Source organism: Dromiciops gliroides, chromosome 1 (genome assembly GCF_019393635.1).
Source record: "Dromiciops gliroides isolate mDroGli1 chromosome 1, mDroGli1.pri, whole genome shotgun sequence".
NCBI classification, from domain to species: domain Eukaryota; kingdom Metazoa; phylum Chordata; class Mammalia; order Microbiotheria; family Microbiotheriidae; genus Dromiciops; species Dromiciops gliroides.
The window spans coordinates 763,246,936-763,271,355 of record NC_057861.1 but is presented as its reverse complement, the minus strand read 5'-3'; the positions used below and the strand labels follow the sequence as shown (position 1 = coordinate 763,271,355).

The 24,420-nt window shown below is 52.1% G+C and overlaps 1 protein-coding gene across 1 annotated transcript in view; it reads right to left on the bottom strand.

Annotated features, from left to right (window-relative positions):
* CLASP2 (cytoplasmic linker associated protein 2) overlaps positions 1–21,005 on the bottom strand; it is a 126,017-nt gene extending 105,012 nt beyond the window's left edge. Inside the window, 6 exon segments of the mRNA XM_043962913.1 lie at positions 1,705–1,780; positions 3,292–3,383; positions 5,311–5,414; positions 10,157–10,235; positions 20,771–20,968; positions 20,970–21,005. Of these exon segments, the coding sequence (XP_043818848.1) occupies positions 1,705–1,780; positions 3,292–3,383; positions 5,311–5,414; positions 10,157–10,235; positions 20,771–20,968; positions 20,970–21,005 (585 nt within the window).
* Between the last annotated feature and the right edge of the window lie 3,415 nt (positions 21,006–24,420).

The window sequence follows — 24,420 nt, the reverse complement described above, 5'->3', positions numbered from 1 at the left end:
TCCGGTCTATAGGTCGGCCAGTGAACAACCATTAACTGCACTAAGCATTGGCAGGAAGAAGGAAGGCGAAAGCCAGTGCCTGCCTTCAAAGAGCCGCCAGTCTTAACACACAAATAGCCGTGTACAACGAGGTAGAGAGGGAGTGAATGGGAGTCATCATCAGAGAAGGGTGGGGAAGGCATGAGCCGGGATAGGAGGGAAGCCAAGACAGGGAGGGAGCCTGTGCCAGGTGGGGGACAGCCAGGGAAACCGCTCGGCCAGGAAGCTGGTATCGCTGAACCCCAAAGTCCAGAGGGGTGGGGCAGGGTAGAGGAGGGAGGGCGCTGGATGCTGAACAGGACTTTAGACCTGAACCCGGAAGGGAGAGGAAGCCATGGGAGTGACCGGCGACTGTCCTGTGCCTTAGGGAAAGATCTTCAGTGGCTGAAGAAGGGACAGAGTCCAGGCGTGAAGTGAGCAGGGCCTGCAGCATGGAGAGAAGGGAGCAGAGCGGGGAGAGGCCTTGGCACCAGCTTGGAGGTGGGGGGGTGAGGAGTCCCACAGGACTCCTTGGTTGTGAGCCTGAGGGACTGGGGAGCCAGAGAGAAGGAAGATGGGGACAGAGATCGGCTTCCGTCTCGGACAGACTGAGTGTGAGGGGCCTACTACGCGTGCAGCTGGAGACAGCCAAAAGGCAGGCGAAGATGCCCGAAGGGAGAGTGATCAGTACAAGAGTCAAGAAGCAAGTGAGAGGAAAGAAGTGTAGACGGCCTCTGCGGGAAGCTGGGCCACAAGAGGAGGAGAGAGATATGGGATAACAGCCGGTAGGGATTGAAGGAACAAGGGAGGGTCTTCTCAGGATGGGGGAGACATAGGCATGATTGCCGGGAGTAGGGAAGCAGTCAGTGGACAGGGAGAGGCTGAAAATTGGTGATATTGGGAAGATGAAGGGCGGGGGGGTCTGCTAGGGGAGACGGGATGGAACAGGTTGGCCCTGACAAGGAGAAGGCCCAGCTCCTCATTGGAGATGGCAGTGAAGGAGGAGAGAGGGACAGAAGGCACCTGGGTGATGGGAGATGGGGAGGGGGGCAGAAGAGAGAGCTCTGGCCTTGATTTTCTCTGTGAAATAGGAGGCAGGGTTTCAGCTGAGGGTGGGAAGAGAGGGAGCCACAGGAGATGTGAGGAAGAATGAGGAGGTCTGGGGGAGCTGCCAGGTGATGGGTAGAGCAAGTCAATTAGAATGCTGCTAGGTATGTGCGCGAAGCTGCTCAGGTTTGGTAGAGCCCACAAATCCAATCGGATTCGATTCCCTTTGAGGAGGCGAGCTGGACAGGAGGAAGCTTGGGTGCCATGCCCTCTGCTTGCCTCATTTCCCTCCTCTGTGGGGGTGGGTCAGAGGAGACCCCAGAAAACACAGCAAAGCAGTCATGGGCAGCCAAAGCCAACGCGAGCCATGTCCCAGCAACCAGAACGAGACCCTTACATCACCCTTCTGGGGAGGAAGCCAGAAGCCCCACCCCTCTCCCCAGGAGCCATGGCAGGAGGGGCCACCTGGCTTCTATCTCTGGGAACTTGAATCCCCCCCATATCGAAGAGAACTCTTGGCAAGTCTGTGCAGTCGCGAGTGGGAAAAAACACAAAGTCAAACTCAGGGACTTCAAAGAAGTTATGGGAGGGTAAAAGAAAGCCAAAAATGCCATCTGTGAACATAAATGCATTCCTTACCTGACCATTGGAATCTCCAAATAAGATGCACAAATGTGGCACCAACTTGCTGAGGACTAACGATTGTGCACCGTAGCTTTAAAAAAAAAGGGGGAGGGGGAGAAAGAGCTTAGTATAATAGTAATAGAACCATGCCTTAAGCCATCACGCCCACTACCTTTAGTCTCTGAAGGGGCTCATCACTCAATTCTTTGGGCAATGGAAGAAAGATGGCAAAAAGACTGAGTGAAATACAAGCAAAGACCATGCAGCATCATGGATACTGCATGGGACAAGGAATGGCAGAACTGAACTCATAACAATTTGGAAAATGGCCATTTTTAGCAACAGTCAACCTGATGAACCCCCGGGCCCAACAAATGCTGTAAATCTGTTCTAAAAAGACCCCAAGAGCTGGGCCCAAGCTGGTCTGCCCCTCAGGGCAGTGCTCTCCAAAGTCACTGGGCTTTGGGGATGAGCCAACGGCAAGAACAGCTTTAATGCCACTGGGTTTTGCTTTTAAAATAAAAATGTTCTGACACTGTTGAAACTTCTCCCCTGACACATGTCCTCCCATCCATGATGCAGGTGACACAAAAACCCGTGGGCTCCCATCTGTCAGTGCCCCAGGACAGAGGTGAGGATCGGGGAAGCCAAGGGCTCCAAAGATCCAGGGGATGGACTCACAGCAAGAACACCAGAAGGCCCAAGGGGAGGGGCAGGAACATCACACACAGAGGAAGGCAGAAGACAGAGAAGGAGATGTTCCTCACTGTCTGAGGGAGAGGAGTCTGAGTCAAGCTCACCTGAGATCCCACAGCAAAACAAAAGGAAATGGGAACTGGCCAAATACCAGATACAAGAGAATTTTTTAAATCCACCAAGACTTGAAAGAAGCAGAGCCGAGGTCATCGCAAATGCTTTAAAATACTATAAAACAATGCAATTGGCTCAGGGGCCAGAAGCTACAGAGAGAGAGAGAGAGAGAGAGAGAGAGAGAGAGAGAAGCACCAAAAATGTCATGTCTTAAGGGCTGCCCTCCAAGATACTCTGGAGACGTCAAAGATGGGCCACACTGGGAAAGCCAAGTGAACAAGAGAGAAGTCGGGGAAGGAGAGGAAAAGAAAAAGAGCTGACAAGAGAATGGGACAGTCTCTGAAAGAGGCAGAACCATCAAAACTGACCAAGTGCTCACCATCCAAAAGAAAAACCATTCCACCGATGGTTTCAGACAGTCCTGAGCTCAGTGCTGGCCAACAGCCACCACTAAGGACCATTGTCCAAGAGCCCAGAAAACCAAGGCTCCCTCATCTCAAGACCCACGGGAGTCAGCAGGAAGCCAGGGCAAACCGAGGTATCAATAGGAGGGATGACAAAACAGACGCCCCAACCCAGTGGGCCTATCTGAAAAGAGAGGTTTTGTCCCTAAGGCCGAATACCTCCCCAGCTGGTATAAAACCATTGGAAGAAGCCTCACAGGAGTGAGAACTCAACATCAGAGGCATCACTGGTTAAAAATAAAGAGAGGTCTCCAATACCCATGAAAACCTGTCATTTCAGCAGCTTCAGGACCCACGTTGGGGAAGGAGGCAACATTATTCTGCTTACGTGTGTAAGGTGGCAATAAGACACAGACAGACACCTTCTCGGGACCGATAGTTCTTGTGTTTAAAACCAACAGTCAAGTGCTCCCAAACATACTAGTGGGAAAAAGAGAGAGAATAATCACGAATTATTGTAAATCGAAGCACTTTGCTCTTCCCTCCGCTAGCCCTGCTTGTCTGACATCCAACCCCTGCACAAATTTCCTCACCCCTGCTCCTGGGAACACATTTCTCTGAGCGGCAGCTGCGCCACCCGGCTTCCTCCTCATTTTAAGGGAGCCCCTGAATTTGGGTTTTTCTCTGGCACGCAGCCCCTCCCTAAGGAACACCTGACACTTTCCCCATGCCCTCTTACAGGCCCCAGGACCTTGGAAAGTGTGTCCTACTGATTTTCCCTTGCAATCCAGCCAAAAGACCCTCTACGGTCCAGAGACCCCGTGGTCGCCAGACCAGTGTTGCCTGGCAACTGCTGCAGGGTGATGGGAACAGCCTGGCCGCCCCTTGTCACCGACACTGGAATCTCTATTCTACTCCCTGGGCCGGCCAACGGGGGACTTCTTCCTTTTCTTTTGGACAAAGTTCACTAGACACAGTAGCACCTAAGCGATGATGAAAAATGGGCCCCCAAAGGAGTAGAAAGCCAGCTTCCAAAGAAAGCAAGTCTGCCCCTTTTGCACAGCTCTTTTCTTTGTACTGCCACCCCCCCCCACCCGGTGTGCACGCACGCTCGCGTGTGCGCGCGCGCACACACACATACGCATGTCTTACTAGCTGTGTGACCCTGGGCAAGTCACTTAACCCTCATTACCCTACCAAAAAAACACAAAAACCAAACAAGCAGGCATGCACAAACAGTTCCCGTAGCCATGAGACATAAGGGTCTGTCATAGGGTGTCTTTTTAAAATAACTCATCGGCACATAGCCAGAGGCCCATCTCGGCAATATTTTTTCCCCAACTAGTATTCCATAACAAAGATACTCCTAAGTTCTCAAAATGAACGTTCATACTGAATTTTTTAATAAAAAGGAAACTCCAGTCCAAGTACCGTGAAGATGACAGTAACGTTACCGACCAGCCAGACGGACCATCAGGACTGGGGTTAGAAGCAAAAGAGAAGGCTGACCTCAAGCAAAGGTCCTCCCCGGCTCTGTGTTATGGGGGAGCTTCACACGCCCTCGAAGGAAACGCTACGCTGCCTGCATCGAGACATGGGTGGGAGCAGAGACCCCGCCACCTTTTCCCATCCAAATCTATGCCCACCCCCCACAGCCCCACAGGTCTCTGGCCCCCTGATCTAACCTAAAACACTCGAGGAAAGAGAAAAACCAGGGAGGGGTCACCACATGGCTTCGCATGTTTCTGAAAGTTGGGTGTACTACTTGTATTTCCAATAGCTGCCTTTTTCATCCAGTTTGAAAAACAATGGCTGGCATATTTAAAAGTGCCTACTATGCGCTAGGCACAGTGCTGAGAACTTTACATATTTGTTGTTTGTCCATCATTCTCAAAGAGGACGGTGACGCCAGGAGACGATGTCATGACTTACAATGAGCTGGATTTCAGTGAGGGAGGGCTGTGCAAAGTCACCAGCCTCGTACTCTCCTCCAGAGCCATCTGGGTCCAGTGACAAGATATATACATCAGGACAACTGGAGATGGCCCCCAGATATTTGAGGCAAGCAGGTTAAGTGACTTGCCTAGGGTCTCACAGCCAGTTAAGTGTCAAGTGTCTGAGGCTGGATTTGAACTCAGGTCCTCCTGACTCCAGGGCCAGTGCTCTGGTCACTGCACCACCTGGCTGCCCTTGGGATCTCATTGGATCCTCACAACAACCCTGGGAGGGAGGTGCTATTATCCCCATCTTACAGATGGGGAGACTGAGGCAGACAGAAGGTCAATGACTTTACCAGGGCCACCTGCCTAGTAAGTTCCTAAGGCCAGATGTGACCCCAGGTCTTCCTTACGCGGGTTCTCCGCTACCTCCACCTAAGGGAGCTGTCCTCCAAGGGAAGGAAGCCTACCATGGGTGAAGCTGCTTGATCAATGAGCCTCAAGATCAGATTCTGTGCTTGCTCTCGGACCTGGTCTTTGGAATCTCCCAGCCGATCTAGTAAAGCTGAAATAACTAGAGAAAGCAAAACAATTAAGGATGACCAATGACAAGCAGGCTCTAAGACGGCGCAGAGTAAGGGACAGAAGCTGACATTTACAAAGGACCTACTATGTGCCAGGCACGTGCTTACAGCTTTGCGGCTCTAATCGCAATGACCCTAGGAAGAGGCTGCTCGTCTGGATCCCCATTCTACAGAGGAGGAAAGCTAGGCAGGCCGAGACTCGATGACTTGCCCAGAGTCACACAGCTAGACCCCAGGCCCCCAGCTGCCCCAACTCCATCTCTGTAAAATGCTCCTCTGCACCCCTCACTGCTTATCGGGGAGAAGAGGCATGGGGAAAGCTCAGCACACCCACTGGGCATGCAGACAGGAATTGCCCAATCTGCAGCATTTGGGAATAGGGACAGGGACTGAAGCAGTGACTGCACCAGGAGGCTGCACCAACTCCCCAGAGTGCGGAGATGTCACCTGGCCCTCGCATCTGACCCCGGGTCTTCTGGGCTCAGTTCACTCCACCGTGGCCGCTCTCGTGCCGCGTGTTAAAAATGAACTTAGTGAGGCACTGCAATCTATGTGTTCTTGTCATTGCTTCCCACAGAGAATGGAGCACCAGGATTAGGGGCCAGCGAGAGCCTCGGGGGTCACCGAGACTCCCCCTCCCAGCCCTCGCCTCAGACCTCCAGCCTCAGGACCGGACCAAGTGTCCCTTCTCCAGTGCTCAGGACTGAGGCCCAGGGGAGGGGCGTCTCTGAGACAGATGGGACGGGAGCCCGGGCGCTCTTCTTTCCAGTTGGGCCCGTCCTGCCTGGGGCCGCTCCGAAAGGTTCTCCAGCCTCAGGACCTCTTCCCTTCATCCTCCTTCCCAACCTGTCCCCGCTCCCTGGCCAGGCTTCCCCACACAGCCCTGTCTCCTCCTCTCTGCCTCCTGGTTTCCTTCATGACTGAGTGGCAATCCCACCTTCTCCAGGAAGCCTTGGCCAGCTCTGTGATTTGGGTGTCTCCTAGTGACCCCGTGTGCATCTTGTCTGTTTGCACAGTTGTTGGCACGTCATGTCCCCAATGGGAAGGTACGCTTTGTGGGGGGGGGGTGTGCGCACACGTGTGTGCACGTGTACGAGTATGCATGTGTGTATGCACGTGTATGTGTGTGTGTGCATGTGTGTGAGCAGGTATGTGTGTGCACGCACACAGCATGAGCTGGGATGGGGTCAGGGCCTTTTGGAATGTTTGCTGATTATGTGGCTGATTGCTGTGCCTTGGGGCCGTGGACAGACCAGTGTCACACGCGACTCAGAAGAGGTCCTTGAGTGATCAACAGGTCCCTGTGGGGCTGCAGAGGCTAAGAGGAGAGGGCAGGAAAAAGGGCCCTGGAAGCACCTAAGGGGTGGCCGGTGACCCCTGACAGAGCCACGTCAGGAGGAAGGTGAATCTGGAAGCCAGAGTGCGGAGGGTTAAGAACCGGGACAGAGAAAGGTTGGCTCGAGATCAACCACTAAAGGGAGGGAAGATATGGGAGCCTTGCTGGGTGAGAGGAGGGCTCTGGGGAGGATGGGGACCACCAAGAGGAGACAACACAGCGGGATGGGGCCCCTCCAGAGGAGATGAAAGAAGCAGCAGAAGATGGCGGCACACATCTGAGTGACGCGCTGGGAGCTCACAGCAAAGTCATCCTCCAAGAGGGAGGCATGATGGGAGCAGCCAGCAAAGGAGACGGGATCCTTAGGGAGATGCCAATGGGTGGGATAAAGGGAAGAGATGAGGGAACGTCAGTCTGTAACTGACTGGTCGGTCAGTGGCTAGAGAGAGCAACCCAAAGGACAAGAGAGCAGGGGATTCGGGGCCAGGCTAGAGCCGACCTAGCTCACCAGTGGGTCAGAGGAAGCAAGGGAAGCCAGTGTATGGGTGATGGCCCAGGAAGAAACTGAAGAGTCAGGGGACTGGGGGAGGGCAGAAGAAAAAGGGAAAGATGGCATGGTTCACAACTGTGGACATGAAGAATTTGTAGGAGAAGGCTCAATGCAGGGACTGGCCGTCCCTGGATACACCTGAGGTGGGGCACTGCGATGTTGGGGTACCTTATACAAGGCCAGGAGATGGGAGGATGGCAGCAAACTCATGGAGGAAGGGGTGACCTGGAGGTCGGCAGACAACAGCTACCAGAATCTCGTGTTGGGGGGAGACAGGGATGAAGTGAGGCTCCAAGGAGGAGAGGGTGCAAGTGGCAGGAGCCCCGGGAGTATTCTGACCCCCTGCCTGGCTCTGTGAATGCTGGGAAGGGAGGCCAGCTTGTGCCTAGGCCCAGCCATACAGAGTAATAGCCGCCCCTCCTCGCCTTTCACAGAGGATTCTCCTCCTCGGGGTGCTCCCCCTTCACCTCCCGAGTCCTGCTCATGGGCCCATGAGCTCAAAGGCCACCTTCTGAGCCCTAATTCTGAGGCCTTCCCCGATCTCACAAGCTGTTGGGGTGATCTCCCAGTCAAAAGAACTTCGAAGAGTTATGGACACAGAGGGAGTGTTTACCACGTCCTGATCACACGCTGTGTGGGGAGGACGCAAGGACAGAAATGGGATCCTAGCCACCCTTGGGGAGTCTGTATCTCACTGACCCTTCCTAGAAAAATGGGCGCCTGAAGGGAGGCAGAGAAGGTGGCATGAGGAGGGAGAGTGCCCAGAGCCCAGAGCCCAGAGCCAGGGGGTGGATCTTGTTTGTAGCATGGCTGGGCGCTGGCTGGGGAACTGAAGGGCAAGAAGGCTGGAGAGGGAGGAGGGGGCAAGGGCAGCCTCTGGGACTGGATCCTGGAGGTGCTGGAGAGCTTCTGGGGGCCACTGAGTAGGGGGCGACACAGCCACACCTGGCAGGTTTTAGGAAAATCACTCTGGCGGCTGAACAGAGGATGGGCCAGAGCAGGAGAGAGTTGGGGCAAGTGGCAGCTCCAGCAGGGCAGGGCTGTGCCCCAGGGCAGGGCAGGGTCAGAGGAGAGAAGACTGGGTGTGTGCCTGTACATACATATGCAGCAGCAGCAGCTCCCACTAAAATGGGGCTTGAAGATTTGCAAAGGTCTCCCCAACATGACCCCTCTGGGTCTGCACAACAGCCCTGGGAGGAAGGTGCTACTGTTTTCCGTGTTTTACAGTTGAAAAAGCGGAGGCAAACAGAGGGGAAGTGACTTGCCCAGGGTCACCCTGTGATTTAGTGGCTAAGGCTGGATTTGAACTCAGATCTCCCTGACTCAGCCCCAGAACTCCAAGCACTGTGGCATTCTCAGCTGCCCCTGCCACCTTTATGTTTCAGTGCTCTCTGCAAAACCTGCCTCCTCAATCTATTTAACCCTGCAGGAAAGTCGGAGGGGAGGAGGGTAAGGAAGGAAGGGTGAAAAAAGGGAGTGCAGAGCTGGGGAGAGGATGGTCAGAAGTAAAACACCTCTGAGGAGGAATAGGCAAAAAGAAGAGAGAGCAAATGTCATGGGAAGGGAGTGGGACGGAGGGAAATAGCTATGAGGATTGATTATAATGGCAAAACGTATGGCACCTACTTTGCTGGGCTTTTGTGAAGAAGATTCTCTGTCAAGCTTAAGGTCCTATATACAGGTTACGATGAACAGGATACACTCAGAAAGACCTGGAAAGACCTACATGAAATGTACTGTATACAAAATAACAGTAATAGTGGGGGATGATCTGCTGGGAAGCCTGGGGTTATTTTCAGCAAGGCACTGATCGAATAGAACCCTGAAGGAATTATGAAGATTGCAGCCCATCTGCAGAAAAAGAACTGATAGTATCTGAAAACAGATGGAAACACGTTTAAAAAATTGTTTTTCTTTTCCTCTTTGACAATTCCTTAATCTGAAGTTTGGGGTTTTTTGACTGCTTTCTCTCACAACTAGCTAATATGGGAATTTTTCCATGACTACTCTTGTCTAACTTATTTTGAATTGCTTGAGTTCTTGTGGGTGGGGAGTGGGAACGGAGTGGGGAAGAGAAATTGGAATACATAGTTTTTAAAAAATTGATGTTAAAATTTTGTTTTTACATATATTTTGGAAAATAAAATTCTATTAAAAAAACCCAAAACTGCCTCCTCCTTGCTCCCGTGAAGTGTGGGTGCTTGCTGACCTTCTGGCCTGCGTGCCAATGGGTTCAATTGGCATCTCTGTTCAGACACAATCCACAGCTCTCTCTGGAAGGCCGGCAAAGTGCCCACAAATATCTGCTTGTTGCCTCTTCCCAGATGTCCTGTCAATGTTTCCATCTCGACCTGTCAAACTCAACCTGCCTCCAAATGCTACCATTTCTGGCTCCTGGGTTTACAAGGTGGGAGTCTCCGAGCCAGACTTTCCCCTTCCCCTTGCCCAGATGTGAGTCCTCCCTCCCACTCATGCCCCCTGCTTTCAGATTCTCCCTTCTCTACCCCATGTTTCAGGCTGCTGCTGAAAGGATGCTCCTGCCTGCCCCCACAACACTTCTGGAATAAACACAAGATCCTCAAGATGCCGTTGGAAGCGCGCACAACTGGACTTACACCAAGCCCTCCCAAATTTCACCTCCCTCCCCTTCAAGGACTTTTCCAGTCACACTGGCCTAGCATTCCTGTACAGCCATGCCATCCCAGCCTTTCCAGGGCATGCTCCCCATCCACTCGAAAAAGAACTCCCCAAAGTACCTACTTTTGACAGAGAGGGGAAAGGTAAACACTCTCTGACTTACGACTATGCTTTTGCAAAAGAAAAAATACAAGAAATAGTTAACTTACCAGTAGGTACATAGGATTTAAATCTTGTTGATAATCTGTCAACGAAGGCACTTAAAATTTCTAATCCAAGCAATGCCACCTGTAGGGAAAAAAGCATTAGTGGATACAGGGCAACCAACTACCCCAAAAGAGCACATTCCAAATAAAGGAGCTGATCTGGAGTCATCCGACTGCCCACATTTCCTAAGGTGCTTCAAAACCCAAGATCGATATCTGATTGCATCTAGCTTTTCTCACGCTTTCTGAGGAAAAGCTCAGTGGAATTCTTAGTCACAGATTTCTGTCTCAATTGGCTTATTTATGTGATGAGCTAATGTGACAGTGTAGACTATAGAAAGACTGCTGATCTTTCTGGTAGCCAAACCCAGGGCCAGGTCCAAGTACTGTCTTTAATTCCATGTGAGACCTTACAATAGTAAAGACAAACTCTCTGTCCCCTAGGAAGAAGTCCCCCAGTCCCCCGGGGCTCCTGGCTCTTTGACCACGCTGACCTAAGGCAAAAGGAGGAGAATGTAACCCACCCAAGTATTCCCAGGATGAAGCAAGATCAGCACCTGAATCCAGAAGGGGGTGGGGGTGGGCAAATAGGAAAAGGAACTCAAGCAGGCAGCAAGAGGAAAGACAAGGCCCCTGGCGCCCACCACTTGGTCTCCAGTGCCTACAAACCCTCAGGCAGAAGAGGTGGATCCCAAGAGACAAGGGAGGCAAAGATGAGGGTCTCGGAAAGGCAAGAAGAAGGCCCTTCCTGTCTGCAGGGATGAGCCAGCCCAGAAAGAACAAGGGCAAAGAAAGGGCTGAGGGGAGGGATCAGGTGGAATTAGAGGGGGCATGCCCCCTCTAGTCTCAGGCCCAGAACTTAGAAAACTAAATGCCAAGGGACCCAAGGTTGCAGAGTCCCTCAATTTAACAATTCAATTCAGAAACAAGCTCTGCAAGTCACCCATAGCAAGTGCTCAGAGACAAAGGAAAGGACATCTGAACAAGCAAGACTGCTTTGTACCCACTAGAAAACAGGAGGGAACGGAAGATTCCAAGGAATGAACAAGTGGAGTTCAGAAGGTAACCCAGGGAGACGTAGCCTGCCAATCTGAACTTAACCACACAGAGCAAAAGAAGAGCTGTAAACATTTTTGGAAAGAAAACCAGAACTGAAGAGATCCTTTGCTTCTCAAACACTGCAAACTGAAACGGAGGAGTGAACAAACAAAGCAGACAAGGGGGACACAACAAAGAGGCAACAGAGAGACCAGACAGACACCCCAACATGCTATGAATGGATCCACCCATTCTGAAAAGCAATCTGGAATCATGTTAAGTAAGTGTCTGAAATGCCCACACCCCAAGATGCCAAAAGCAAGCAGGGACTCCAAGGAAATCAATGGGGCCAAGGGAGGCCCCAAATAAAAGAGAATTCTTTAATAGCAACACTTTTTTTTTTTGGTGGGGCAATAGGGTTAAGTGACTTGCCCAGGGTCACACAGCTAGTTTCAAGTGTCTGAGGCTGGATTTGAACTCAGGTACTCCTGAATTCAGGGCTGATGCTTTATCCACTGTGCCACCTAGCTGCCCCTTGTTTGTTTGTTTGCTTTTAAGTGAGGCAATTGGGGTCAAGTGACTTGCCCAGGGTCACACAGCTAGCAAGTGTTAGGTGTCTGAGGACACATTTGAACTCAGGTCCTCCTGAATCCAGGGCCAGTGCTCTATCCACTGCGCCACCTAGCTGCCCCCAATAGCAACACTTTTTATACTTACAAAGAACTGGAAACAAAGTAAACGCCCATTAATTGAGCAATGGCTAAACAGACTGTGGAACAGAAATAGAATCTAACATTACTAAATTAAGAACCAACAAATATGGAGAATTCTTATTTAGATGGACCAGAGCAAACGGAAGAAAACAGAACCAGCAAAACAACACATCGCACCACTACAACATGAATAGAAAAGGGAAGAACAAAAGAGGTCGCTGACAGCCAGACAGAAGCTCGCCCAGTGCATTCATAAGGAACAACCCGTTGCATCCAGCCCGGGGTCTTTGCCCGGTGTCAGTGAAAACAAGGAAGATTTCTTTGGAAAGCCCTCAGAACAAACAAGTGCATGCCAGGCCCCTTGTGCTTGTCTTCTGAAGACATCGGGGGCCCAGGGCCACTTGTTTCTTTTCTTCCTATTAAAAACGTTAGCTTGACATCATCTGGTGGACCCTCCTAATGGCTCAATGGTGTCTGCATTTCAAAGATCCTAGGCGGCTCTGGGCTTGTCATCAGAAATGCCTGAAAGTCCTCCATGCCACTCAAGGCCATTTTTTCCCTGTCTTTGCAGGTAAGTTATTTTTTACCAGGAGCTTCTATCTTTTACCTTTTGCATAGATCTCTGTCATATGGGGTTTGTGGGGATGCTTGGGTAGTCCTCAATAAAGAATCACACTCTAGCACACAGTCCAATTAGATTAAATTCTTTTATTTGGTCTTTTATTTGACACTAGAGAAAGTGACTGAGTGGGAATTCAAATACTTCCCCCCTCGGAGAGGAGGGCTCAGAAAAATTCTCCTCCTAGAACAGAGGGAAGGCAGAAGCTGTTATAGAAGGTAGATGGGGCATCCACCTGAAAACTGGAAAGTTCCCTGGATGCTTGTCCTATTCCTGAGAGTCAGGGGGATTTTTTTTTAATGATGATCCTGAATTTGGGGTTCTCTCTGTGTCCTAGCTCCAGTCAGGTAGCAGCCACGCCTAAGCGACCCTCCTGCTATAGAACTTTATCTCCCCATGTCTGTCCTGCTATCTAGTTGATCAATGTGAACTTGAATAGTTCCTTGACTCCTCGATACGTCTGTCCTGTGATCTGCTCATCTTTGGTTTTGCTTCTCACCGGAGATGCTTCATCTGGTTTATCCTAAGCCCCAAGTCGATTACCGTCCCACAGCCGTGGAAGCCGCCTGGTCCGTAGTGATCTCGGCCGTCCCTGAAATGCTTCTTTCTGGACGTGTGCGGTATTTTTACCCTAGGTTTCAGCTAGGACATTCCCAGGACTTCTTCCTTTGGGGCTTCGTCTTCAGGGGATCAGGGGATGTTTTCCAGAGGCCCACTCTGGTCTTGGGGTCCAAGCAATTTTGGGGGAGGTAATTTCTGGAAATATGGCAACCAGGCCAGGGTTTCATGGAGCTCTCTTCATGTAGCCCAGAGGTGAAGAAAACAGCAGAAAGTATCTCAACAACGTGAGATGTGAAGGAGAAAAGAGGGAGCTCTTGGCAAGTGGTCTCAGTTTTTTCAAAACAAGCTGGAGAGTGTGCCTCACATTTAGCAAACTGGCAAAGCTGACAAAAGATAAGAATGACCAGAGTTGGGGAAAGCAATTTGGAATGAGGCAAATAAAGTGGCTAAGATGTCTCTACCATATGATACAGGTTCTGTGGCTAGGCATCGCCTAAGGAGGTAATGACAAAAAAGATGACTATAAACACCAAAATGTTTTTAGCTCTTATTTTTGGTCGTGGGCATTGAGTGGGGAACGGGTGACTAAAGAGGAGTGTAGTGAACAACATACATATTGAATACAACAGCGGAAATGGAAAGACAACGGACAAGCACTACAAGAGGAATGGGGGGGGGGCATCCTATGACAGTCCAGCCTCTGATGCTGACTAGCTCGGTGACTCTGGGCAAGTCACTTCACCTCTGCCTCAGTTTCCTCAACTGTAAAATGGAGATAATAAGAGCACCCCCCTCACAGGAATGTTGTGAGACTCAAATAAGGTGGTATTTGTGAAGTGCTAAGCAGTGCCCGGTACACAGTAGGCACTGCATAAATGCTTATTCCGTCTGCCCCTCCCTCTTCCATGGTTGTCAGAATTATAGACGTCAGAGGTTCCGTTTGTACAAATCAACTTGGCTGAGTTTTTAAATCTCTTTCTTATTTAAGAAATCCCTGGCTATATGTGAGAACTCTCTGAGAGAAGGGCAGATCAAGGGGAGAATTGAAGGATATAAGAATCAAAGATGCCAAATAAATTGACTTCTTTTCATGAAATACAATATGAGAGGCCCTTAATGGCCCTGAGCAAGGAATCGAACCTGGGAGCTGAGTCTTGGGAGAGTCACTTGGCCAGTGTCAAGGACAGGTCACCAAGATCAAGGGCAGGTGCCCTTGATTCGAACAGAGACCTCTGTCAGGTTATGATTTGTCAGGCTACAGGCAACCCTGCTCGGACAGTGCTGTGTGATGCTGACAGTGCAGGGTCTGCTCGATCTCCACTTAAGAGGGGGTCTGTATTCTTTCTTTGGTCATCTTTTTCTGGATCTCGCTAAGTCTGGAAGAAGTGTACGGAACAGAGATCTTCAGAAAGCCCAGGATGCCCAGAAATCACTGGAAACGAAGTTAGACAACAGCCATGGCAAGAATGGCTGTGTGGCTTCACCGGTAGAGAGCAGTCTGTGCAAAGCCAGGCTGGCGGCTTCTCTGTCCAACTAGGCCATGGACAGAGCCTGGAGTCAGCAAGGCCAGAGCTCTCAAGTCATGACCTCTAGCGACCTCAGCTTCTTCATATGAAGCCCTAACCTCCCAGAGTTGTTCTGAGGACAAAATGGGTTAATATTTGCCAAGTGCTCCATAAAGGCCAGCCTTCCTCCTCCATGTGGAGCCTTAGAGAGCTGCCACACGGGAAATGGACTTCTAGCAAGCAGAATTTACAGAGTAACCAGGCCAAGAATCACCCAGGATGAGGTAAAGAGAGCCTGCTCTTCCTGGTAGCGGAGAGCCCTCAGAACGGCAAGTCCAAAACCTGAACTCCCACCTGTGGCCACTTCCAGATTCCAACTCGTTAAGAACAAAGGGAAGGCCTTGGAAAAAAAGAAGTGAAATCCGGAAAAACATGCAAGTAGCAATCACTGAAAATACCATAAGCAGAACTGCTGGGCTCAACTCAAGATCCCGATCCTCTTCAGAGCCCACAACAGGCTGACAACCTGCAAAACCTGTCACTAATTATGGGCCTAAAGCAGGCTAGCAGGTGGCAAAAACCACATCCTCCCATTCCAGTCCCAACCCCCAAGCTGACCTCTTGCCTGTGTCCTGTCCCCCAGCCTCCCTCTCCTCTCCTCTAACCCAACATCAATAATAAAGGGAGGGGGGGCAGCTAGGTGGCGCAGTGGATAAAGCACCGGCCCTGAATTCAGGAGTTCCTGAGTTCAAATCTGGCCTCAGACACTTGACACTTACTAGCTGTGTGACCCTGGGCAAGTCACTTAACCCCCATTGCCCCGCAAAAAAAAATAAAAAATAAAAAAAATAAAGGGAGGGGGCAGCTGGGTGGCGCAGTGGATAGAGCACCAGCCTGGAGTCAGGAGGACCTGAGTTCAAATCCGGACTCAGACACTTAACACTTACTAGCTGTGAACCTGGGCAAGTCACTTAACCCCAATTGCCTCACTAAAAAAAATAATAATAATAATAAAGGGAAGTAGCATCCTCACAGCCACCAAGTACTGTCATTATGTTCACTTTACAAGTGAGGAAACTGAGGCACAGGGAGGTTAACCCTTTAACCCAGGTCTTCCTGCTGCCAGATGCAAGGCCCCAGCATTTATACAGTCACCACCAAACTGCTGCCTTAGAAAACTAGGACTCCTCTTAGTGTCTGCCCCATCCTTGGCATGGCCCATAGCTGGTGCTTAATCAATGCCTGTTCCCCTCCCCTTGTTCAGGTAAATAACACTGCCTTGTTTGGTTAGAGCTGAAAAGCAAAAAGCCCCCAAAAGAACAAGAACCCACCCCCACGGTCGGCCCACATCCCACTTCCTGGGCCATAGACACGCTCAACGAGGTCCCATGGGAGGCAGGTCGCAAACACTACCACCTCGTCCAGGCCAGTCCAAGCCCTGCTCTCCCTGGGCCCAACCCTGGGCAGTGTGGGCCCCTGAGTCACTTGATTTGAAGAAGTGAAGCTTTGAATCTCCATTTCCTCATGGGAGCCTTGAACAATAGAAGGTCAAGCCCCCTCCAAGGTTTCCCATGTGTGACTAGGGCCACAACAAGGAAGGGCTCTCCTCTTTGCCAAGGTCCCCCCTCATCACCAGCCCTCTCTAAGGCCACATCCAAGAAACTCGACCCTGGCAGGGTTCACCAGCTGGGGAGGATCTGAGCACGCCTACAGACCCAGGGCCAGTGGGCCAGAGACAGCTACGGGACAACCTCAGGAGGACTGGACTCGGAGAGGAGGAAATGGGGAACTGTCCAGGGGTGGCAATTACCCTTTTCACCTCCCAGAAACAAAGGCACCCGCGGAACAGGATCCCATGCCAAGGGGCAATGGAGAGGCACGGGATGTCCATGAGCTGGTAACCACAGCACAAGGGAGGGGACAGTCTGACCACAACTGGAGGAAGGGCCTGCCCATGGCCAGCCTACATGCTCCAGGGAGGTCCAGGCAATTCCCAGGAATTTAGGGCAAGGCCACCAGCACACAGCCCATTCAGTCAGTCAACAAGCATTTATCAAGTCCTTACTCTGCCAGGCACCATGAGGAATGATGGGGGCACAAGAGAAGCAAAATGAAGCCCACCCCCAGAGAGCTCAGTCTAGCGAGGGAAGAAAGCCCACTGAAGGGGAGCTGACAGAGGAACATGCGTGACATGGCGTGGCGAGGTGGCACTCGAGAGAATCAGGGGTGGCTGGTCTGGGCCCCTATCCAAAACAAAGGCTCTGGGAAGAACTCATCAGAGGGAAAAGGGGCCCAGGAGCCGAACAAGGAGGAAGACCTGGGTTCAGGTCCCGGGAGCCTGGCCCCAAACGGGGGGCCAGCAGTGGTCTCTGCACAAGGTGCTGTTACTGCTGGGGGACTCCTAAAGGAGAGTCTTCATCCTTCCTGTGAAGCTGGTGTGACAGAAGGCCCCAGGAAAGGGGGGAGAGGAGGGCGCTCTCAAGGAATGGCGGTCAGCTGTAAGGGCAAACAGAGGGGGTGCCACGCTACTCAGGTTTGCACTATTCAAAGTGATGATTCGATGTGAAATTAGGGTCATTTGGTCCAGCCCAACGGAAAGATGCAATGAAAACGTCAAAAATAAGTTTTATCTGTTTATTAATGTAATAGAACAGCAATGGACAAGAAAGCTATTTCTGTTCAAATGTATCACAGGAATGAAACTGTTACAGAAGCAAACTTTTTAAAGTTTAAAATGTTTTTCAATCGCTGAACACGGTGCTCAGCCTATGCTGCTAAGACAAAAACCGCGGTATTTTTGTTGAGCGGATGTTAGCGGGGCAGACTCAGCTGCCTTCCCTTTTTTCAAGTCTCTGTGCAGGGGCTGGCACGTGGAGAGCTTGACCCACACCTGGAGGACCAGGCACTCCCACTGACGGGAGGGGCGTGTGAGAACTGAGAAAGCATGAGGTGACCTGAGATTTTGAAGGTCAGACTGGCGGCCAGAAGTTACCTCTATTCATAGACCACCTGTAAGACATGTCAATCAATGGACCAGTCAATTAGCTTGGAGCTGTGTGTGGGGACTGCCCTGCTTCCTGTTCGTTCCACAGGGGATTTCTGGAGAACCAGCTGGGACTCACTCCCTTGGGAAGCCTGAGCTACTGGGGAAGGCGGGTTTTCTCTCTATCTATCCTGCAGAGAGCTGAGCTAGGTTGTTCCATTCTTTCAGAGACCTGTGATCTCTCTCTCTCTTCACTAACTTCTAGCAAAGTTTAATAAATACTTAAAAGCCTCAACTGTTGCTGAATTTATCAGTAAATCTTAGCTAGACACCCCCCCCAAACTGGGGGGGCAGGTAAGGACACACATTAGACTTTAAACATGACAGGCACCATTCCAGATTGTTCCTTAGATGGTGACCACCTCCCTCTGCTCACCCTCCAATCCTTCCAGCACTGGCTATGATCTACATGAAGGAGATCACCACCAGGTCACTGTCTCAAGTGCGAATCACTCCCTGTCCGCCATTTTCCAGTTGTTCCTAATAGAGCTCTCTTCCAGGTTTGTTATTTCTCCTATCATGGTCTGCTTTTCAGAGGGAAAACCGGCCCAATGAGATACAGCCTATCTCTTTCTCCAGCCAATTCACCTTTTTAAAGGAGCAGAAGCAGCCAGCACTTGCAGAAAAAGCATCTTCACCATCCCCTGGAGCCCCTTCCTGTCACTACCTGAAGTAAGCCGGCATTTCTGGCTACAAGGCTCTGGGGTGGCAGTCTTGGAGGGCCACAGCTAAGATGTCCCCTGTTGTCCCTGTGATGCTGTTATTGCTGCTCTTCCTCCTCCTCCTCCTCCAAGGGGCCTCTCTGCCACATGCCCCGTCACTCCCGGGCCACCCCACAGGGATGCAGGCTGCCATGGTGACGACAAGATGCTGCCACTTTCCTTGAGCCTGGCTGTGTTTCCATCTGAAGCGTTCTTCCTTGTGTCCCCTTTGCCAAAGGCTCATTTATCTTTTGGGCATGGGAGCAGCCCTCAGTTCCAGTGACTGGAGCTAATAAAATGAGAGCCACCTGCTTCCGGCAGCTCTGAGAGACTGAAAGGGAGGACCATGGCCGACTGAGGACTGGGGGAAGGCCCCTGGCCTTCTGTTCTACTGGGCATCAATATAAGAGTCACATAAATAAAAGCAAAGTAACTTGTTTGGGGGGAGGACAGGGAATGTGCAAAGACCTCCGGAGATGAGCAAGGAGCTGTACATGCAGATGCTGGAGCTCCCATTTCTATAGCCCCTACTAAGCGGAGACCCTCACAACAGCCCTGGGAGGGTGGCGTGATGGTTCTCTCCATTGTTAGGGGAGGAAACTGAGGCAAAAAGAGGGCAAGTGCCTGAGGCCAGATTGTAACTTGGGTCTACCTGCCTTCAGGCTCAATGTGCTACCCGCTGGTTCCCTAGATGATACCCTCAGGGCAGAGACATCAAAGCATTCACCGGCCCTGGTCACCCACTTGAAATAAGCAATGAGGAGAAACCAGGCATCCAGTCACCCCGAGGCTCCAAACCCTGGGGAACGGCCGGCGGAGCTGTGACAGGAAGGAAGAGAGGACTGGAGGAAAGTAAGAGCAAGAGCCTGGAGGTGGGAATGATCTGCCAACACACCAGAGATGAGGTCAGCAAGGCCAGGCTGGGGCACTGAGCAAGCTCTGCCTGATCCAGGCAACATCCTGAGGGCCAGGAAGGGGTCCCTGTGAATCTGTTGGGCTCTAAGGACAGAGGTCCAGGAACGTGGGGTGCTGGGGGGGCCTGAGAAGGACAAAGTGCCTGCCCCGAAACCCTCCTCCTCCTCAAGACTTCGCCCGGGAGCCCTTCGCTGTTGGCGGTCTCCTCTGCTGCTCAACAAGCACGCTAGCTTCCGTAGGTCTGTCATCAGGAAGAGGGCTCAGCAAAGAGAAAGACCTCCGAGGACACGCATGGTAGCCCCAAGGCCCCGGCCCTATGCCCTTCTTCTTTCAGGAGAAAGCCTGTCATCTGCAAAATGAGGGAAGGGAGAGAGACGTTTGGGGCGAGCTGATGCCCAGAGTCTCTTCTATCTCTTAGGGCCTAAGAGGAAGGAAGGTGGAGCCCATTAGCGTGTCCAGGGGGGCAACAGAGGAGGTGGAGCAGTGTGAACAGTGCCAGGCACTGGGCCACGTGCTTCACACCTGCAATCTCATCTGATCCTCTGGACCGGTTCTCATTTTACAAAGGAGGAAACTGAGGCAGGTAGAGGCAGGTAGAAGGGAAGTGTTCAGCACCTTGCCCAGGGTCACTGGGGTGCGAGGAGCAGGAAGCAGATGAGCTAATGACCAAAGAGAAGTCCGGGGTAGATGGGGATGTTCGTGCAGCCTAGAGACCCCTGGGGAGCTCAACAAACCCACTGTGCACATGTGCAGGGCACAAAGATCCCTGGATTTCCTACAGCGGGAGGGGGGGGGGCCCACTCTGGCCCAACAGGTTTAGGGAGAGCAGAGAAAAAGCCGGGACTGAACCCCAGGGGCCCTCTCGGCCCCTCCTCGGGCTACATAGTGGGCCTGGGATCAGACCCTCCCTTGTCCTCCTCCCACCTGGAGTTAGGAAGGCCCGAGTTCAAATCCAGCCTCAGATACCTCCTAGCTTCCCAAGAGAATCCCTCCTGCCTGCCTCAGTTTCCTCAGCTGTAAAACGAGGATGGCAACAGCATCCTCGTCCCCGGTGATAGGGGCACAGTGCCTGGCACGTAGTAGGATTCTTAAGAAACTCTCCTTCCCTTCCTTTTCTTTTTTTTTTTTTTTAGTGAGGCAATTGGGGTTAAGTGACTTGCCCAGGGTCACACAGCTAGGAAGTGTTAAGTGTCTGAGGCCGGATTTGAACTCAGGTACTCCGGACTCCAGGGCCGGTGCTCTATCCACTGCACCATCTAGCTGCCCCTTTCCCTTCCTTTTCAACCAGATTTCTCTGCCTAGCTTGGGCCTAGTGATGCCCCTTCCTGTCTCCCCCAGGCCCCGCCCCTTCCCTCCCCACTCCTCCCACCTCCCCTGGCCACGCCCCCGTTCCCCATCTCGCCCCGCCTAGGCCCCGCCCCTCCCAGCTCTCCTCCCCCGGCCCTGTCCCCACGCCCCTCCTCTCCCTCCCCAGGCCCCGCCCCTCCTCCCCCCGTCTCCCCAGGCCCCGCCCCCTCCTCACCTTGCTGTGGCTGGCCGGCAGCCAAACCGTGAGCTCGTCCACCGCCCGGCTCAGCGAGGCCTCGTCCGGCTCCGGCCCCGCGCCGGGCCCGGGCGCCCGCAGCCGCCGCAGCAGCTCCTGGCCCACCTGGAGCCGGCCGCCCGCGTCCCGCGTCTGCACCAGTTGCGCGCACAGCTCCGACAGGCTCGGACCCCCCCGGCTCGCCGCTCCCGCTGCCGTCCTCGGGGGCCTCCATGGCGGCCCGAAGGCGAGCGCGGCCGCGGCCCGGTTCCGCTTCCGGCTCCGCTTCCGCTTCCGGCCCGGCCCGGCAGCCGGCCCGAGGACTCACTCAAAAGGGGCGCCCCAGCCCGGCGGGATACACGCGACTGCGCCGCCACGCCCTGTGACGTCAGCGCGTTGCTTCGTCCTCCCTCCGGCGACGCGCGCAGGCGTGTCCCGGCACACGGCCCCGCCTTCTAGAGGCTGTGCCCCATTGAGGGAAGACCGTGACTCGCGCGAATGGCGGTGCGTCAGTCCAGACCCGCGCAGGCGTGTCCCGGCACACGGCCCCGCCCTCTAGAGACAGTGCCCCATTCAGCGAGAGGAGTGTGACTCGCGCAGGCGCTCGCTCGCTCTTCAGTCCCCGCCCTCGAATAGCGGTGCGTCCTTCTAGACTCGCGCCGGCGCACACCGGCCCGCCCCTTTGGGGCTGGTCCGGCTCTGTAACTCCCAAGTTTTGGGTCCGGGCTCGCTGACTTGTAGGACTCCCCTTTCCTCTCCCCACTACAGCTGAGGAAACTGAGGCCCAGGGAGACCAAGAGATTCACTGAAGCCCTGGCGCAGGGGAGTCTCGGAGGCGAGAGGCAGATGAACCCAGCCCCGCTATCCGACGGCCGGAAACAAGCACTTATTAAGCACCGACTGCGATCTGATTCCCCCTCATCTGATTCCCCAAACCGGCCCCTCCTCTTTTACAAAGGAAGGGGCCTGCCCAGGGTCTGAGGCTAGGTTGGAAACGGGGTCTTCTGGACTCCAGGTCTACTGTGGCGCCTCTTTCCCCCTCTGCCTGGGATCTTATCCGTGTTCGAAGCCCAAGGAGGGGAGGCTTCCCAGAGCTCCTCCCCTCGGTGTCACTCGTGAGCGGGCGACCCTCCCCCAAAGAGAACCCAACCCCAGTTGGAGGAAGATCAGGGAGTCCCAGCCACCACCTCCCATTAGCCGGGCCGTGACTTCTGGCGGCCAAACAGCTGGAACAGCACCTGGAAGGACCCTCCCCGTCCGAGTGGCCCTTAGGGACGACGCCCCAGATTTAGGGGAGTATTCCCTGAGGTGGGGGGGGTACCTCCTGGGGCACCCCTTCCTGGTAGGAGAGGGCTCCTGCTGTTACCCTACTCTCCCCCGCCCCAGCCCTCTCTTCCCTGGGTCTTCTCCCCAGAACGGAAGACAGGCGCCCTCTCCCCCTGTGCCCAGGAAGCTGCGCAGAAGTAGGAGACCAGACACGGAAGCTCCCATGGAAACTGAGAAAGCCCAGCCCCCAGCCTTCCCTGCCTGGGCTAAATCCGTTGGTCCGGTCCTGGGCTCCCCAGCCCGTGACAGTATAGACGGAGCCCTTCCCCCTCCTGATCGGAAATAGGAAGAAGGATCCCAGTGCAAACCCTAAGGTTTTTTTTTTTTTCCTTTTAGCAAAGTGCACCCGAAAACACGAGTCCCTTCGAACAGCAGCCCCAGTTTTCAGTCCATTCAGCAAACATTTCTGAAGCGCCCAGTGTGCTAAAGAAGTCCTGGGAGACAGTGCTAGTCCTCTAGGAGTCACAAACGGGGGGCAGTGTGCAAACACACACACACACACGCACACACACACACACACACACACACACACACACAGGTTAGGTAGGAAATCAACAGAGGGAAGGCACTGGAATGAAGAGGGAGGGGCTGGGAAGAGAGATTGCTTGGGACCTGAAGGAAGCCAGGGAGGCCAGTGGTCCGAGTGGCGGGAGGGAGGGGGAGCACTCCAGGCATGGGGGCAGATCGGGAGGGATGGACGCAGGAAGGAGGCCAGTGTTACTGCGGTAGGGAGTAAGGCAAAAGAAGACTGGAAAGTAAGGAGGAGGTCAGATGATGAAGGGCTCTGAATTTGATCTGGAGCCACCGGAAAGTGGGTTTAGAACAACACCTTACACCACATTCGATGTAGTATTCTAAATGGACAAGAAGAGAAATAGATCATAACCCTCTCACAGCTTGGAGGACGTTGATGAGGATCGAAGCCATTACAAGAGATACAGTGAATAACTAATTACATGAAACTGAAAAGCTTCTGCATAGACATGAATGTACTTATGATAAAAGGGGAAGAGGTGTAATGGGGAAAATCTTTGTATCAAATTACTCAGGTAAGGATTAGGTGTGGCTGTACTGGTAAATGTTTACAATCAGCTCTCCCAGAAAGAAAAAGACATGGGACATACTTTTAAGCTTAATCTGCTTTATTAAGATTTTCTCCATCATTTTAAGTCTAGACTATCCCCAAAGCAATAAATTAAGCCCTGGTTTGTAGCATTTGCATATTTTTTTAAGTGTTAATGCTTGAATTGTTGGGAGTAAATTCAATAAAGGTGGACCATGTGGTATAACTCCAAGCAAAATCAGTTAACAGTGGGGCAGCTAGGTGGTGCAGTGGATAAAGCACGGGCCCTGGATTCAGGAGTACCTGAGTTCAAATCCGGCCTCAGACACTTGACACTTACTAGCTGTGTGACCCTGAGCAAGTCACTTAATCCCCACTGCCCCGCAAAAAATAAATAAATAAAATCAGTTAACAGTGTCACATATAACTGTTAACAAAAGGGGTTAGACTTGCCATCTCTATAAGGTCAGCAACCCCAGTGAGGATGTGGGGACCCTCTTTATTGACACAAGAAAGAAGGGCACCTTAGTAGTCATGGAACATTACAAATGGTTATACTAAGAGAAGTGGGCTGGCTTACAAGTGAAGCTAATCACACCCCTTCTCTGGCAATTAAGGAATGTTACTTGTTTTATGGGACCCATCTACCTCTTGTAATCTTTGCCAGGAGATCAGTACCATCAGACTTACTGTCCCCTTGGACAGTTAAGGACAAAGGACATGAATTCTGGGGGGGTGGCACTGGTAAAGCTTGTTGGGGCTTAAAGACACCTGAGTAGATGTCCCAGGAGCTAATAGGAGGGATAACAACTTTCCTTTTAATTATATCTTTAAACTAATTCAGGAAAAATTGAATTCTTGAGCTTAACTCCAGGACATAAAAACAAAACGGGTCAGTAATATAGGCTAAAATCAATTCCAGAATAAATTGCATTATTCAATGATACAGAATCCATCTAAATTCTTCACAATGAACAGGTAACATTTGAGTTGCCTGCAGAACACCCTATATAGACAGCTTATAAGACCAAAAGCCATTCCCCAATTAAAAAAAAAAAATTAAGTGGCCAACAGATAGGAATGAACAATTCTCAAAAGAAGAAACGTAAACTCTTAGCAGCCTTAAGAAAAGCCTTTCCACAATCTGGAACTATGCCCAAAGGGCTAAGGAATTGTGCATACCCTTTGATCCAGCAAGACCACAGCTACCTTTATATCCCAAAGACATCCCCAAAAGAGAAAAAGACCTATTTGTACAAAG